Raw genomic sequence first — 13,083 nt, 5'->3', positions numbered from 1 at the left:
TAAAAATGGCTTCAGAATCCTAAAATGGGCTTCAGAATTGCAAAACTGTCTTCAGAATCTTCAGAATCCTAAACTGGCTTCAGAATCCTAAACTCAGCTTCAGAATTCCCCAAGAAGTTGGAATGCTGGTGTTGGGAAGGGCAAACACCTCCCAAAGGGAGCAGGGTGGCCACACACCCAGGCCAGGCAGGAAGGGCAGGCAGCAGAACTGCTTCACCTCTTGGTGGAAAAACTTGCCCAGATTAAACCCCAAACTATTGTGCTGTTCCTCAAAGATCAGGGAGCAGCCCCAGCTGGGGAAATCCTGTGCCAGGCTCTGCTGTGAGGAGGGCACTGCCCTGGGAAGGAGGCACTGCCAGCTCAGCCCCCCAGGGATGGGCCAGGGCAGCTCCAGGTTCTCCTCTGGGGCAGCCCCTGAGAGGAAAGAGCTTGAGCTGCCTCGAAGGAGGTTTGAAATGGAACCCTTCTGAGGGCAGTCCTGCTCTCAGTGCTCCTCCTCTCCACTGTGCTGGAACATTCAGGCTGCCCAGCCTGGCCCCCAACATTCCTGCACTGGCACAAGCAGGGCAGCACCACCTGTTCCACAGGAGTTCCCTCAGCTGTGTCTCAGTGAGTATCAACCTGTCTGCCTAAATCCAAATCCTAACTCCAAATCCTACAGTGCAGGCTCTGCTGCTCTTCATTAAGGTCTGAAGTTATCCCTCTGTATTTAGTGCCATTTTCCATCTGGAGATTGCAGGAAGGGCAGGGAAGACACCCCAGCCCCTTCTTTTCTTGGAGGAAAAGTGATCAAGCAGGAGCACTGTCCAGTGCCAGTGGTGGGACCTCAGGGCTGGAGAACTAAGGAGGAGCTGCTGCACCTTCAGCTGTGCCCCAGGGCATTGCACAGTCACTGCCTGCTGAGTTAACCCTGGGACACAAAGGGTTTTGTTGTTTGCAATGCTTATGTTTGGTCACAGTGTGTGTGTATAAAACAAAGCTGCAGCCTCCTGATCTTACACCTGCACCATAAACCTGCAGGTGCTGCTTTGGAAAAGGGTGTTTGCCATAACACTTGATTGTCCTTGACTTACCTGATTGTCTCCTGACAGGAAAGGGAAGAAATCTAAACCTGTGAAAAGACACACAAAAAAAAATTAAGCTTCTCAAAACAAAAAAGAAAAGCACCCCCTCATTTTTCACCATTTATTTGGAAATAAAACCAGCATAATATTGATGCCACTTGAGATTCTCTTCACCTCAGAGATCCTAACCTATTTTTTTATTATTCTCCAACAGTTATAATTGTTTGGAGAGCTGCATTTACAGGTAGAGAGTCAGAGCTCACCTTGCAAGTCATAAGGCATTGGTGTCATGTGGAATGGATGCCTGTAGTCCTGGATGAGGGATGTGTTGATGTAGCTGGTGTCAACAGCAGGAAGGCTTGGTGTCCTGGACACAGGAGATGCTTGGTGGGGTAAATTTAGAATGCTGCAACAAACACAGGCTGGTTACAAGAATAAGAGTCTTGGCTCCCTTGCTGTCCCAGGCAGGGGAGGCTTATTCTCCAGTTTAACTCCAAAAAGCTTTATGGACTTGGAGAAAGGTGTGGAGCAACTGCCCTGCTGATTCCAAAGCTCCACAGATGCACCTCAGAGGATCTGGTGGGAACTGGAGAGACATGAGGAACACACATTCCCCAGGATTTCTCCTCACAGTGTTTTACCAGCAAAGTTCATTCAGTTCAAGACAGTTGAAATTCAGCAAAATTGAAAAGGGCAGTTCAGTCTCAAACAGCAGAAACTGAAGATTCTCCCTGTAAATGGTACTGGGATCTCTACAGTAAATATCTTACAGATGCTCCTAAGCCAGGACAGGACAATCCTGAAGGAATATGGATCCCAAGAATCCCATGGGAATCCCTGTAACACCACAGCATTGATGCTCTACAAGGCAATGAGGCAGCAAAAAGGTCTGGAGGAGCTTGCAGAGATCCCTGAGTCATTCCCATTATTGCTGGAGCAGGAATCACTCCAACACCAGCATTCCTCTGCCTCAGCCTTGGATGTGATCCCTGAATACATTTATGCAAGCAGGGAGCTGTTTGCAGCCTGGCAGCTCAGCTCAGGGGTGCCCAGGTGTGGTGGCAAACCCTGCCCACCACACACACCCTGGTGCTCTCCCCTTGCTCTCCCCAATGTGCTGCTTCTACAACTCCCTGTGTAAGGAAACACTCCCAGGTTTGCAACAAACACTTCTAAGCCACAACCTGCACCATTTTGCACTCCTTTTCACAAATACAACTGAAATATTTAACTGTGTTACTTCACAACTCAAGGCTGTGATTCCAAACTTAGCTCTTCTGATCTGAGAGCAAATCCATTCGCTCTCAGCTACTAAATAAGGATAAAATCCAAACACAGAACTTTCTAGATACAATTTCTTACTTCTCTCTGCATTGGCCTATTTTTTATCCTCACCCCTTATTGTTTAATGGTGATGCTGGAGATATGGAGGGACAGCTCCTCTTGGCAGATGGTTCCTCCTCCTCTTCGTCTGACGAGCTGTCGATGGTCAGATCGATCACCTCCACCTTCTTGTTTTTGTTTGACTGTTGGTGAGAAGACACCTGATGTTCCAAGGAAGAGCTTATGCATCCTGTTCAAAGGAAGCCAACAGGATAAGGTGTAGCTCACACCAACACCACAATGAGAACATCATAAAGCTGTAACTCAAGAACACAAATTCCACAATGTTGGCAACTCAGAAGTCCCATCAGCCCCCAACAGTATTGCTCAAGTAATTGTCACAAATGGTCATTAAAGCTACAGATACACATTTAAAAATAAGCATTTTGAGAAGTTAAAGGACCAGCAAGACTCAAGAGTTCCCCTGCAGGTCCTTCCATGACTCACCATCCACTCCATTGTAAGATGCTGTGACTTCCTGCACCTCCTTCTTCGACCTCATGGGAGCCCAAGATCCGTCCTCCTTGAACTGAATTTCATCACAGTCTGTGCAAAACTTCAGGATTTCCATGAACAACCTGTCCATCAAAAACACTGGATATCAGTCCCCAAAAAGAGCTGAACTCCTCCTTTTCCTCCAATACCTTTATTAGTCAGGGCAAGTCTGAAGTAGTGTTAGAAACAAAAGCTTTCATTGTTCTACCCTTCTCTCATCTGCTTCCTTGGTGAAAAGGAATCATGGAAAAAAATAAAATATTATCTAAAAGAAAAACCTGCAGATTTATTTCACAGCACTGAGAGTGGGATCCTGCACAGCTCATGACACAGAACTCTCTCCCTTTCCCAAAGCAAAGGAAGAATGTGAACCAGGATTAAAAAATCCTCCTCCTTGCCCATGTTTCCCTTGGCCAATGCTTAAGTGAGGAAGACCATGCCTTAAAGGGGTCCACACAGCTGAGAATTTAAGGACTTGTACTTCCTGAAACTTCCTAACAGATGCTGAGCTTGGGAATCTGAACTTGCAGCCTCTTCTCCTACCAGCACCTCCTGAAACTTTGGGCTCCTGGCCCCACATCACCCCCAGTGGGAATTCCAGCTCTGGCCCAAGACTCTTCCTGTGGTCCTGAAGGAGACAGAGTTCCCTCTTTCCCAGACAGAACCACTTTCCAGCAATAACCTTCCCTTTGGGATGCTCTAATTACATCAGCTAATCCCAACAGCTGCACTTGGCAACACAGGAAGAAATAAGGAAAATGGGTTGGTTTAGTTATTCCTACTCTTTGGCTTTGCTGTTTTAGGCAGAAACCTCCAAAAAGGAACCCCACAGCTCTTGGATCCAAAGCAGAGGACCTGGAAATCTTGGGATCCAGGAATCCAAAGCAGCCTGGGCAGCCCAAAGTGTCTCTTCAGGGCCTTAAAGAGGACCCAGAGTGACCTTAAGCTCCCCAAAATGAGGGACATACTCCCTGAAAAACACTTATTTATGAGCTGTTTTTCTGGGGTTCACTTTGTTTCAGGGTTTTTCAGTTTTGCTTTTTGGGGATTTGTTTGTTTGTTTGTTTGTTTGTTTGTTCTGGCATTTTTTGTGTGTTTTTTGGAGTCAAACATTCTGAGGTATCCTCAGAAGCCTCAACTTGTTCTCTTCCTTTATCACACTTTGGGAAGAAGATTCCTACCTAAGAAATTAAAATGCACACCCAGCAATGCACACCTGGCACAGACCAAGCCCAGATTTCTTTACTTTTTAATGTCAGCACCAGGGAATCAATCTCTGTGCCACTCTGCAGAGATGGCAACTGCCCAAGTGGGAAACTGGACATGGGATTGCACAAGCACTTGGAGGGTGGCAGGACTTTTGTTCTAACATGGATGTCTCCTGTCAAAAATAACCATTTGTGCAGTTACTTCATTAAAAGAATATACAACATGTGCTGTTTTCACCTAAAAATTCAGCCCATGGAACATGGGGGGGGAAAACTTTAGCTCAAAACTTTAGTTAGGACTGGAAGGAAAACTGTTCATGGTGATTAAGTTCAAGTGTGATGAGCAGAGTGATTGCTGAGTGCGGAATGAAGAGGCAGCTGGGCAGGAATTCGTCACCAAGAGAGGGAAATGAAATGATGTGCTCAGTTCCAAGAGGTCCCAGGGAGGGGCACGGGGGGCAGAGGGCACGGGGGGGGCAGAGGGGACGGGGGGGGCAGAGGGGACGGGGGGGGCAGAGGGGACGGGGGGGGCAGAGGGGACAAGGGGGGCAGAGGGGACAAGGGAGGGAAGAGGGGCATGGGGGGCAGAGGGGCACGGGGGGCAGAGGGGACAAGGGGGGCAGAGGGGCACGGGGGGCAGAGGGGCACGGGGGGCAGAGGGGCACGGGGGGCAGAGGGGCACGGGGGGCAGAGGGGCACGGGGGGGCAGAGGGGACGGGGGGGGGCAGAGGGCACAGGGGGCAGAGGGCACAGGGGGCAGAGGGCACGGGGGGCAGAGGGCACGGGGAGCAGAGGGCACAGGGGGCAGAGGGCACAGGGGGCAGAGGGCACAGGGGGCAGAGGGCACAGGGGGCAGAGGGGCACAGGGGGGCAGAGGGCACGGGGGGGCAGAGGGCACAGGGGGGGCAGAAGGCACAGGGGGGGCAGAAGGCACAGGGGGGGCAGAGGGCACGGGGGGCAGAGGGCACAGGGGGCAGAGGGCACAGGGGGCAGAGGGGTCCTGCTTGAGGCTTCACTCACCCATCAATGATGAGGTGCTCATAGGGAGCCTTCTTGTCACACACTGGGCACACCCAGGTTGGCTTCTTCTCGTTCATCTGAATGTAGAGAGTGGCATCAAAGCACTGCAGGTGTGAGCAGGTCAGGGCCCTGCAGGGGATGGTCAGACGCATTTTCCCGAGCTGGGAAAGGAAAACAAACAACATTGTTGTATTCCCTTGGCATTAAATTTACAAACAGGGTTAATGTTTGTCTGGAAAGAGACAGACACAGCCTGAGTTCTACCCCAGAAAGAACTGACCAGTCTGAGGTTTGATTAAAACACGTGTCACATACACTGCTGCCTCCTTCCTGCAGGTTTGAAAAGGCATGAGAGTGAATAAACGTGGCATGTTTTGAAGTATATTTGATCAAGGAAACTGAAAATACATCCCCCCATATTGCTGTGACAAAGAGAGGGCTCACTCAGCACCTGTTACACACCAGTGTCCTGGAAGGACCAAAGAAAGAATCCTCATTAGCATTGCAAAATTGATTAGACAGTGCCAGGCATTTGATATTAATCTGAATTTGAAGGTGCCCTCTCCTCCCAGAACCCAAGCAGCTGTCCTGGGCCAAGTGCTGCTGCTGCACTTCAGGAGGGGCTCAAAGCAGCCACACTAAAGGTGAGAAGCAGCAATGTCTAAACAAGGCTTTTCCCACATTAAAAGCAACAACACAATTATTCACTACGAACTGTTTATACTGAGGAGCTTCAAGTTATGCCTATTTGACTAAAATATCCACAGAGCTTTCACCTGGGGCCCCTCAGCCCCTTCCAGCCCCGGGTGGAGCTGGTTTTTTAAGCCTGGCTCAGCCCAGCCCGTGGCCAGGCTGCTCCTGAGCAGTACAGAACAGATGCCACAGGATGGCACCAACCTCCCAAAACCAGAAACAATCTCCAGAACAAAGGCTCTACTCACAGGCCACCACCTCCTCCATGATGCTTTAATCTTCTGTTATTCCCTGGCAGCAGAACCCCCTCCAGCCCATTCCCAGCAAATCCCCCGGGGCTGCAGCATCTCTCTTGGTTTCCCTCCCTCTGGCTCTTGTTGCTGTCCCAAACTGCCCAGCAGATGGGAGTGGGCAGAGAATTCCCAGGGGAGCCCCAGGAGTGGTGGCAGAGCCTCTGTGCTTTCTGGGCCATGTGTTTAGCACCTCCTCCCCCCAAATCCATGACTTCATTTCCATCCCATCATCAAGCCCCAGCCAGCAAGGCCCCTGATCCATGTCTGTCAGGAATTCTGATCTCCCAGATGGGCCAAGGGCTCATTTGTCTTTGGGCACAAAAACTCTCCCAGCTCAGGGAGCACCAAGAGTAAGGAGAGAATCCCTGGGTGGCTCCAAAGGAAAATAAGGAATGTCAGAGACAAGGGCTGCAGGAAGGACACAAATACCCACCTCCTGGGGGGTTAAAGCAGCTTTAAACCAGGAGCATTTTCCCCAGGTTTTGGTGTAAAACCTGTGCCTCTGATTTCTCAGGAGCAGTGAAATTTAACCAGTGGGATCAGCACACTCAGTGTTAACAAGCTGATGCTCCTCTCCCACTTTTGGCACAGAATTCCTGGATCAGCTCAGCCAAGCTGTGTCAGACCCCACAACAAAAGCTCCCCAAAGGAGGGCTGGAGCCCAGCTTTGGCAAACCTGCACTTCCCAGCCCTCCCTGCCCGACTCCTGCCTGGCAGCCACAGAAATGCTGCATTCAGCACACACAACACTCCCATCCTGGGCCATTCCTGCCTCACAAACCCAGCCCAGGCAGGAGCTCAGCACTGGGAAATGAAGCTGCAACCCACACTCAGAGGCTACACTGGGAATGTTGGGGTGGGTAAATATTTGCTCCAGCAGCAGAGCCTGGGATTTATTTATTTGGACTTCCAGGGAGGGGGAAAAATAAAGAACATAAATTCCAGTGTATTCCTGAAATGCAGCCCCTTTGCTGCTGGATCCTGGAGGGAGGGAGGGACGGGATGGGAGGGAGGGAGGGATGGGATGGGAGGGAGGGATGGGAGGGAGGGAGGGATGGAGGGAGGGATGGAGGGAGGGATGGAGGGAGGGATGAGGGAGGGAGGGAGCGGAGGGAGGGAGCGGAGGGAGGGAGGGATGGATGGGAGGGAGGGAGGGAGGGAGGGAGGGAGGGAGGGAGGGAGGGAGGGAGGGAGGGATGGGAGGGATGGGAGGGATGGGAGGGATGGGAGGGAGGGATGGGAGGGATGGGAGGGATGGGAGGGATGGGAGGGATGGGAGGGATGGGAGGGATGGGAGGGATGGGAGGGAGGGAGGGATTGGAGGGATGGATGGGAGAGAGGGAGGGATGGATGGGAGAGAGAGAGGGATGGATGGGAGGGAGGGAGGGAAGGGAGGGAAGGGAGGGAAGGGAGGGAAGGGAGGGAAGGGAGGGAAGGGAGGGAAGGGAGGGAAGGGAGGGAAGGGAGGGAAGGGAGGGAAGGGAGGGAAGGGAGGGAAGGGAGGGAAGGGATGGGAGAGAGGGATGGGAGGGAGCAGCTCAGGGCACTTTCCTCTCTGTGGTCTCAGAGGCTAAAACAAGCTCAGGAGCCAACCCAAACCAAATTCCCAGGGAGCTCTGGGCTGTTCTGAGGGCAAAAGAAACATTCTGGGGACTAAAGCAGCACCCCATGACTGCCCTGGACACAGAATTCCAGGCAGGAATGGGGAGAGCAGCATCCCCTCATCCCAGGGCTGAAGGCACATCCCTCTCCTCATCCTTTCATCTTTCATTCTGCTCTGGGAGACCAAATCAGCCTTTCCAGGGGGTGTTTTCAGACCATCCAGGCATTAGAAAAGAACCACAAAACCAAGGCAAAAAAATTCTCCCTGAGCCAAATGCTTATGAATTAGCAAGGACCAATCTGGAGGCTACAAATGGAATTACAGTCAGAGCTGAGGAGTCTGAATGAAGGTAAAACCTCCCTGTGCACAGGCTGAGGCTCAACCTCTGCCAGAGAACCCGGGCTGGATTATTCCAAAAGCCCCAGTGAAATCAGGCAGCCCTGAGGGAGGAACACACTGGAAAACAGTCCAGTTTGGAGGCACTAAAATGACAAACAGCTCAGAATGATCTGCTGTCAACTTTGTTTTTTATGAGTATCACAAAAGTGGCACATTTGGAAGAGGAAATTCTGGCACAGGTGGGAATTCTGAGGAGTCACTTCCTTCTGCCTGAGGCTGTTTTGTTGTTTTACTCCTGGCAGAACTCGGAAAGCAAAACAGAGTTTGGGCACTGCCAAACTTGCAGTCCTAAAAGGAAAACTGGGGGGGGAAATTCCTGCTCTAATCCCAAGCCATCTGAAGAGCAAAAGGTGCACCAAAAGGCACTGCAGAAGGACTTGCATCAGTGACAGAAGCAACCAGGAGAAACAGAAACATGTCAGAAAACTCCCAGGGAATGATCTCTACAACATCATTCTGACAAACCAAACACAACTGGAGTGAAAGTCCATAATTCTGTAAGATGCAGAAAGATTAATTCAAGATAATCAATTAATACACAGGCACTTCCAAACTCTCACAGCCATTTAATTCCTACTAATAACAGATGATTATTTTGGTCTGTATTGGAAACTAATTCTATTGGTAAGAATATTGTGTCTAAAAATGACAAAAAAACCCCAAGGGTTTTTCTTTGTGCTTTCTGGGATAACAAAATACCAAGAGAACACCAAAAATTCAATTGCAACAACTCAGCAAAGTGAGGGGTGTGGACCCAAAATACTTCAGAGCTCCAAAGCTGCAGCATTTGGGATGTGACACAAAGTTCACCAGTTTGTAGGTTATGAGGTCCCAAGTTTAGAGATCAGGATTTAACTTTGGAAATGCCATCCCTGTATCTTTCCTACAGATTTATTTTACCTTCCTTATAAATTCCTTATCTCCCTCAGCTGGAATTGAAGAAAGGCTGGAGATGGAAGATCATGACAATAACTCATTGAAAGATCTACAGGAATATTTTATATAAAGTAACCACAGTGTTTAATTGTGCTTTTTATGAAGCAAAGCTCACACCTCTGAAAGTTTAAGAATATTTTTTAAATATTTTAAATATTTTAATGAGAATTAAGGTTCAATTTTGCAAGAATAAAGGCAGTTTTCTTGTTAGATGTTAAAACTGAGATTTTAGTGTTGGGCTTGAGCAGATTGAGCCAAAGCAGGAAACAGATGGATCCTTAACCCCCAAAAAAGGTTAAAAAGTTACACTGTAATGAAGATAATGATGTCATTCAATACAGGGAGCAAGTCAATAAAAAGTAAAAAAAAAAAAAGATTAAAAAAGGGCACATCATGTTAATATTGTGCAGTTTACCAGTGACAACATGACCCCAGGTATGAACTGGTTGAACACAGTTAGTGGGTCAAGACAAGGTTGGCTTTGCCACAGTGGAACTATTTTCTCTCCTCTCAAATCTGGAATAAACCAAATTTTGTTGGAACAACCTCCAGGACATTTTATTTTTTAGTTTAAGGTTATTAAACCCCCAAAGTGTCCCTATGCATTAAATGAATTTCAGATCCAAGATGCTCAGGATTCTGAGCAGGCACTGGATCAAGAGCTGGGTTTGACTCTCAGGTTTCCCCTGAGAGGGTTGGATGAAATCAGAGCCCCAAACTGCACACTCAGATGAGCAGATTTAAACAGATTTAAATGACAGATTTAAATGTTTGCTTACATGTATTTTGAGTAACATCTCCAAGCTAATGGAGCAGTTTCCTCAGGGGTGTATCTTTTAAGCACAGAGACAGATAATTTTCCATCCCCACCCAGTTAAACCAGGTAAACACCAGGAGACTTCACCTCCCAGAACAGCCACATTTCAGCAGAATCAGGTCTGAGGGAATAAAAAAAGACTTACTGGACAAAGAAGAGACACTCTTAAGCTTGTTGTTGCTATTTCACTGTCTGGATCAGCAGTCAGCTTCTCTTTAACTGTTATTTGAAAGAAGAAAAGGTTTTTTGTATGTTAATTGAAAACATAAATTGGATAAAGAAATAAAACAAGACTAAAACCACGTGCTGAAGTTTCTGCTGGAAGAGTCTGGCTGTTGTTTCACTCACACAAGTCACATAAACAGACTTGACTCTCTAGAAAGCCCAGAAACAACAGGATTTAAGTGATAAGCAGAAAAGCTCATCTGAAACGAAGATCCCTGGAAAATGTATTTATACAGAGTTGTCTCTTCTCATTTACAGGCAACTTTAAACTCAGCCTTTATTTAAAATATACCAACTAGTTGGTTCCACTTCCAACCTCAAGCACGTGAAGTGTTAACAACTCTCACCCTCACTGTAAACCCCCAAGACACTCAGCATGGAACCAAACTGAAAAGCAAACTGAGAAATGGGGAATCAGAAGCACCCTGGAAAAATCTGAGTTTTAAATAACTGCAGTAAAATGTTGGAGTCTTTCACCTCTCCCCATCCTCGACTTTTACTTACAGGTTTTATAAACTGTCATTGATTAACTGAATAAATCAGTCCCATTTTCCCCCTGCTCTGAACTGGCCCTGCACCCTCATTCTCACCTTGCACACTCACCCAGCAGCCCCCTGGGAACTCTCTAGACCTTTGTGCCCTTCAGTGCCCAGAGTGCATTGGCACGAGGCCATGCCCAGCCCTAAGGAGCTCTCACTGCTGGACTCCTCTCCTCCCTGGGCTGTGCATTAGCTGAGCAGTAGAGAACAAGAGCAGTGAGCAGGTGTTGGTATTTCCCCCTCTCCCTGACAAACAAACACGCAGCAGTTTTTGCTTTCGTTTTCACTGCCCCACCTCAGCCCAACATGTTGTTGTCAGAGCAAACAATAAGGAAATAAATGTGGGACTGGGAGGAGGATCGTGCTGGACACTCTCTCCAGGCTCACTCCCCACCCTGGGACTGTGCTGATGAATCCTTTCCTCCTCAGCACCAGGTTCAGTGGCAGGCACGGAGCTGGGCCTGAGGTGCTGAATTACCAGTGAACTGTATAAATACAGTTGTTCATTCTGCAGCAACAAAGCCACTATGGCTGAACTCAAAGAGATTCTCTTGCATTTTTCCCTTCCCAGTGTCAACAGGGTTCCTGGACTGGCTCCTAATCCAAACAAAGGCCTCTGAGTCTTTGAATTGGAACTGAATACAAAGAGCAGCCCTCTCAGATTCCCCAGCCCAGGGAGCTGCAGGAAGAGCAGCCCTGGGACAGCACAGCCCAGTGTGCCCCCAGTACAGACCAGTCTGACCCTAGACCCAAGGAGCTGTGGAAAGAGCAGCCCTGGGGCAGAACAGCCCAGTGTGCCCCCAGCACAGTCCAGTTTGCCCCTAGACCCAAGGAGCTGTGGGAAGTGCAGCCCTGGGGCAGCACAGCCCTGTTTGCCCCCAGCACAGCCCAGTTCAACACAGCCCAGTTTGCCCCAGCACAGCCCAGTTCAGCACAGCCCAGTTAAGCACAGTCCAGTTTGCCCCTAGACCCAAGGAGCTGTGGGAAGTGCAGCCCTGGGGCAGCACAGCCCAGTCTACCCCCAGCACAGCCCAGTCTGCCCCCAGCACAGCAGTCCCCAGACCCAAGGAGCTGCAGGAAGTGCAGCCCTGGGGCAGCACAGCCCAGTTTGCCCCCAGCACAGCCCATTCTGCCCCCAGCACAGCCCAGTCTGCCCCAGGCCCAGGGAGCTGTAGAAGTGCAGCCCTGGGGCAGCAGAGCCCAGTGTGCCCCCAGCACTGCCCCGTTTGCCCCCAGCAGAGCCCAGTTTCTCCCAGGCCCAGGGAGCTGTAGGAAGTGCAGCCCTGGGGCAGCAGAGCCCAGTGTGCCCCCAACACTGCCCAATGTGCCCCCAGCAGAGTCCAGTTTCCCTCCAGCACTGCCCAGTGCGCCCCCAGCACTGCCCAGTGTGCCCCCAGCACAGCCCAGTGCGCCCCCAGCACTGCCCAGTGTGCCCCCAAGCAGAGCCCAGTGCGCCTCCAGCACAGCCCCGTGTGCCCCCAGCACCGCCCAGGCTGCCCCCAGCACTGCCCCCGTTTGCCCCCAGCACTGCCCCGTTTGCCCCCAGCCCAGGGAGCTGCAGGAAGTGCAGCCCTGGGGCAGGACAGCCCAGTGTGCCCCCAGCACAGCCCCGTGTGCCCCCAGCACTGCCCAGTCTGCCCCCAGCACTGCCCAGTCTGCCCCCAGCACTGCCCCATTTGCCCCCAGCACTGCCCAGTCTGCTCCCAGCACTGCCCAGTCTGCTCCCAGCACTGCCCAGTTGCCCCCAGCACTGCCCAGTTGCCCCCAGCACTGCCCAGTCTGCCCCCAGCACTGCCCCGTGTGCCCCCAGCACTGCCCCGTGTGCCCCCAGCACTGCCCAGTGCGCCCCCAGCAGAGCCCAGTGTGCCCCCAGCACTGCCCAGTCTGCCCCCAGCACTGCCCCGTTTGCCCCCAGCACAGCCCAGTCTGCTCCCAGCACTGCCCAGTCTGCCCCCAGCACTGCCCAGTCTGCCCCCAGCACTGCCCCATTTGCCCCCAGCACTGCCCAGTCTGCCCCCAGCACTGCCCCATTTGCCCCCAGCACAGCCCAGTCTGCCCCCAGCACTGCCCCATTTGCCCCCAGCACTGCCCCATTTGCCCCCAGCACTGCCCCATTTGCCCCCAGCACTGCCCAGTCTGCTCCCAGCACTGCCCAGTTGCCCCCAGCACTGCCCAGTTGCCCCCAGACATACTCAGCGCTCGGGAGTGGTCGGGGTTCCGGATGCCCTTGGCTCGCAACCTCTGCAGCAGCACCGTGGAGGACAACTGCTTCACCAAGTACACTGCCATGGAATAGTTCTGGGGACAGAACAGCACAGCAAAGACTCAGCATCACTGCAGCTTGGATTTTGTACCTCTTGCTCTGTGTTTCTGACAGAGAGAACCCCTCGAGCTCCAGGAGTTCACAT

General features: G+C 51.0%; 1 protein-coding gene across 2 annotated transcripts in view; it reads right to left on the bottom strand.

The window, feature by feature from the left end:
* The window catches only part of PIAS1 (protein inhibitor of activated STAT 1), a 73,475-nt gene that overhangs the window by 5,302 nt on the left and 55,090 nt on the right, over positions 1 to 13,083 (bottom strand). For both annotated transcript variants that reach the window (XM_071568388.1, XM_071568390.1), the window contains exons 7-13: positions 12,868 to 12,973; positions 10,057 to 10,130; positions 5,171 to 5,331; positions 2,895 to 3,025; positions 2,460 to 2,637; positions 1,328 to 1,470; positions 1,074 to 1,111 (exon numbers count right to left, since the gene is read on the bottom strand). In XM_071568388.1, coding sequence (XP_071424489.1) covers positions 1,074 to 1,111; positions 1,328 to 1,470; positions 2,460 to 2,637; positions 2,895 to 3,025; positions 5,171 to 5,331; positions 10,057 to 10,130; positions 12,868 to 12,973 — 831 coding nt within the window. The remainder of the gene's footprint in view (positions 1 to 1,073; positions 1,112 to 1,327; positions 1,471 to 2,459; positions 2,638 to 2,894; positions 3,026 to 5,170; positions 5,332 to 10,056; positions 10,131 to 12,867; positions 12,974 to 13,083) is intronic.

Source organism: Pithys albifrons, chromosome 13, assembly GCF_047495875.1.
Source record: "Pithys albifrons albifrons isolate INPA30051 chromosome 13, PitAlb_v1, whole genome shotgun sequence".
NCBI lineage: Eukaryota > Metazoa > Chordata > Aves > Passeriformes > Thamnophilidae > Pithys > Pithys albifrons.
This window is presented reverse-complemented; position numbering and strand designations above follow the sequence as displayed.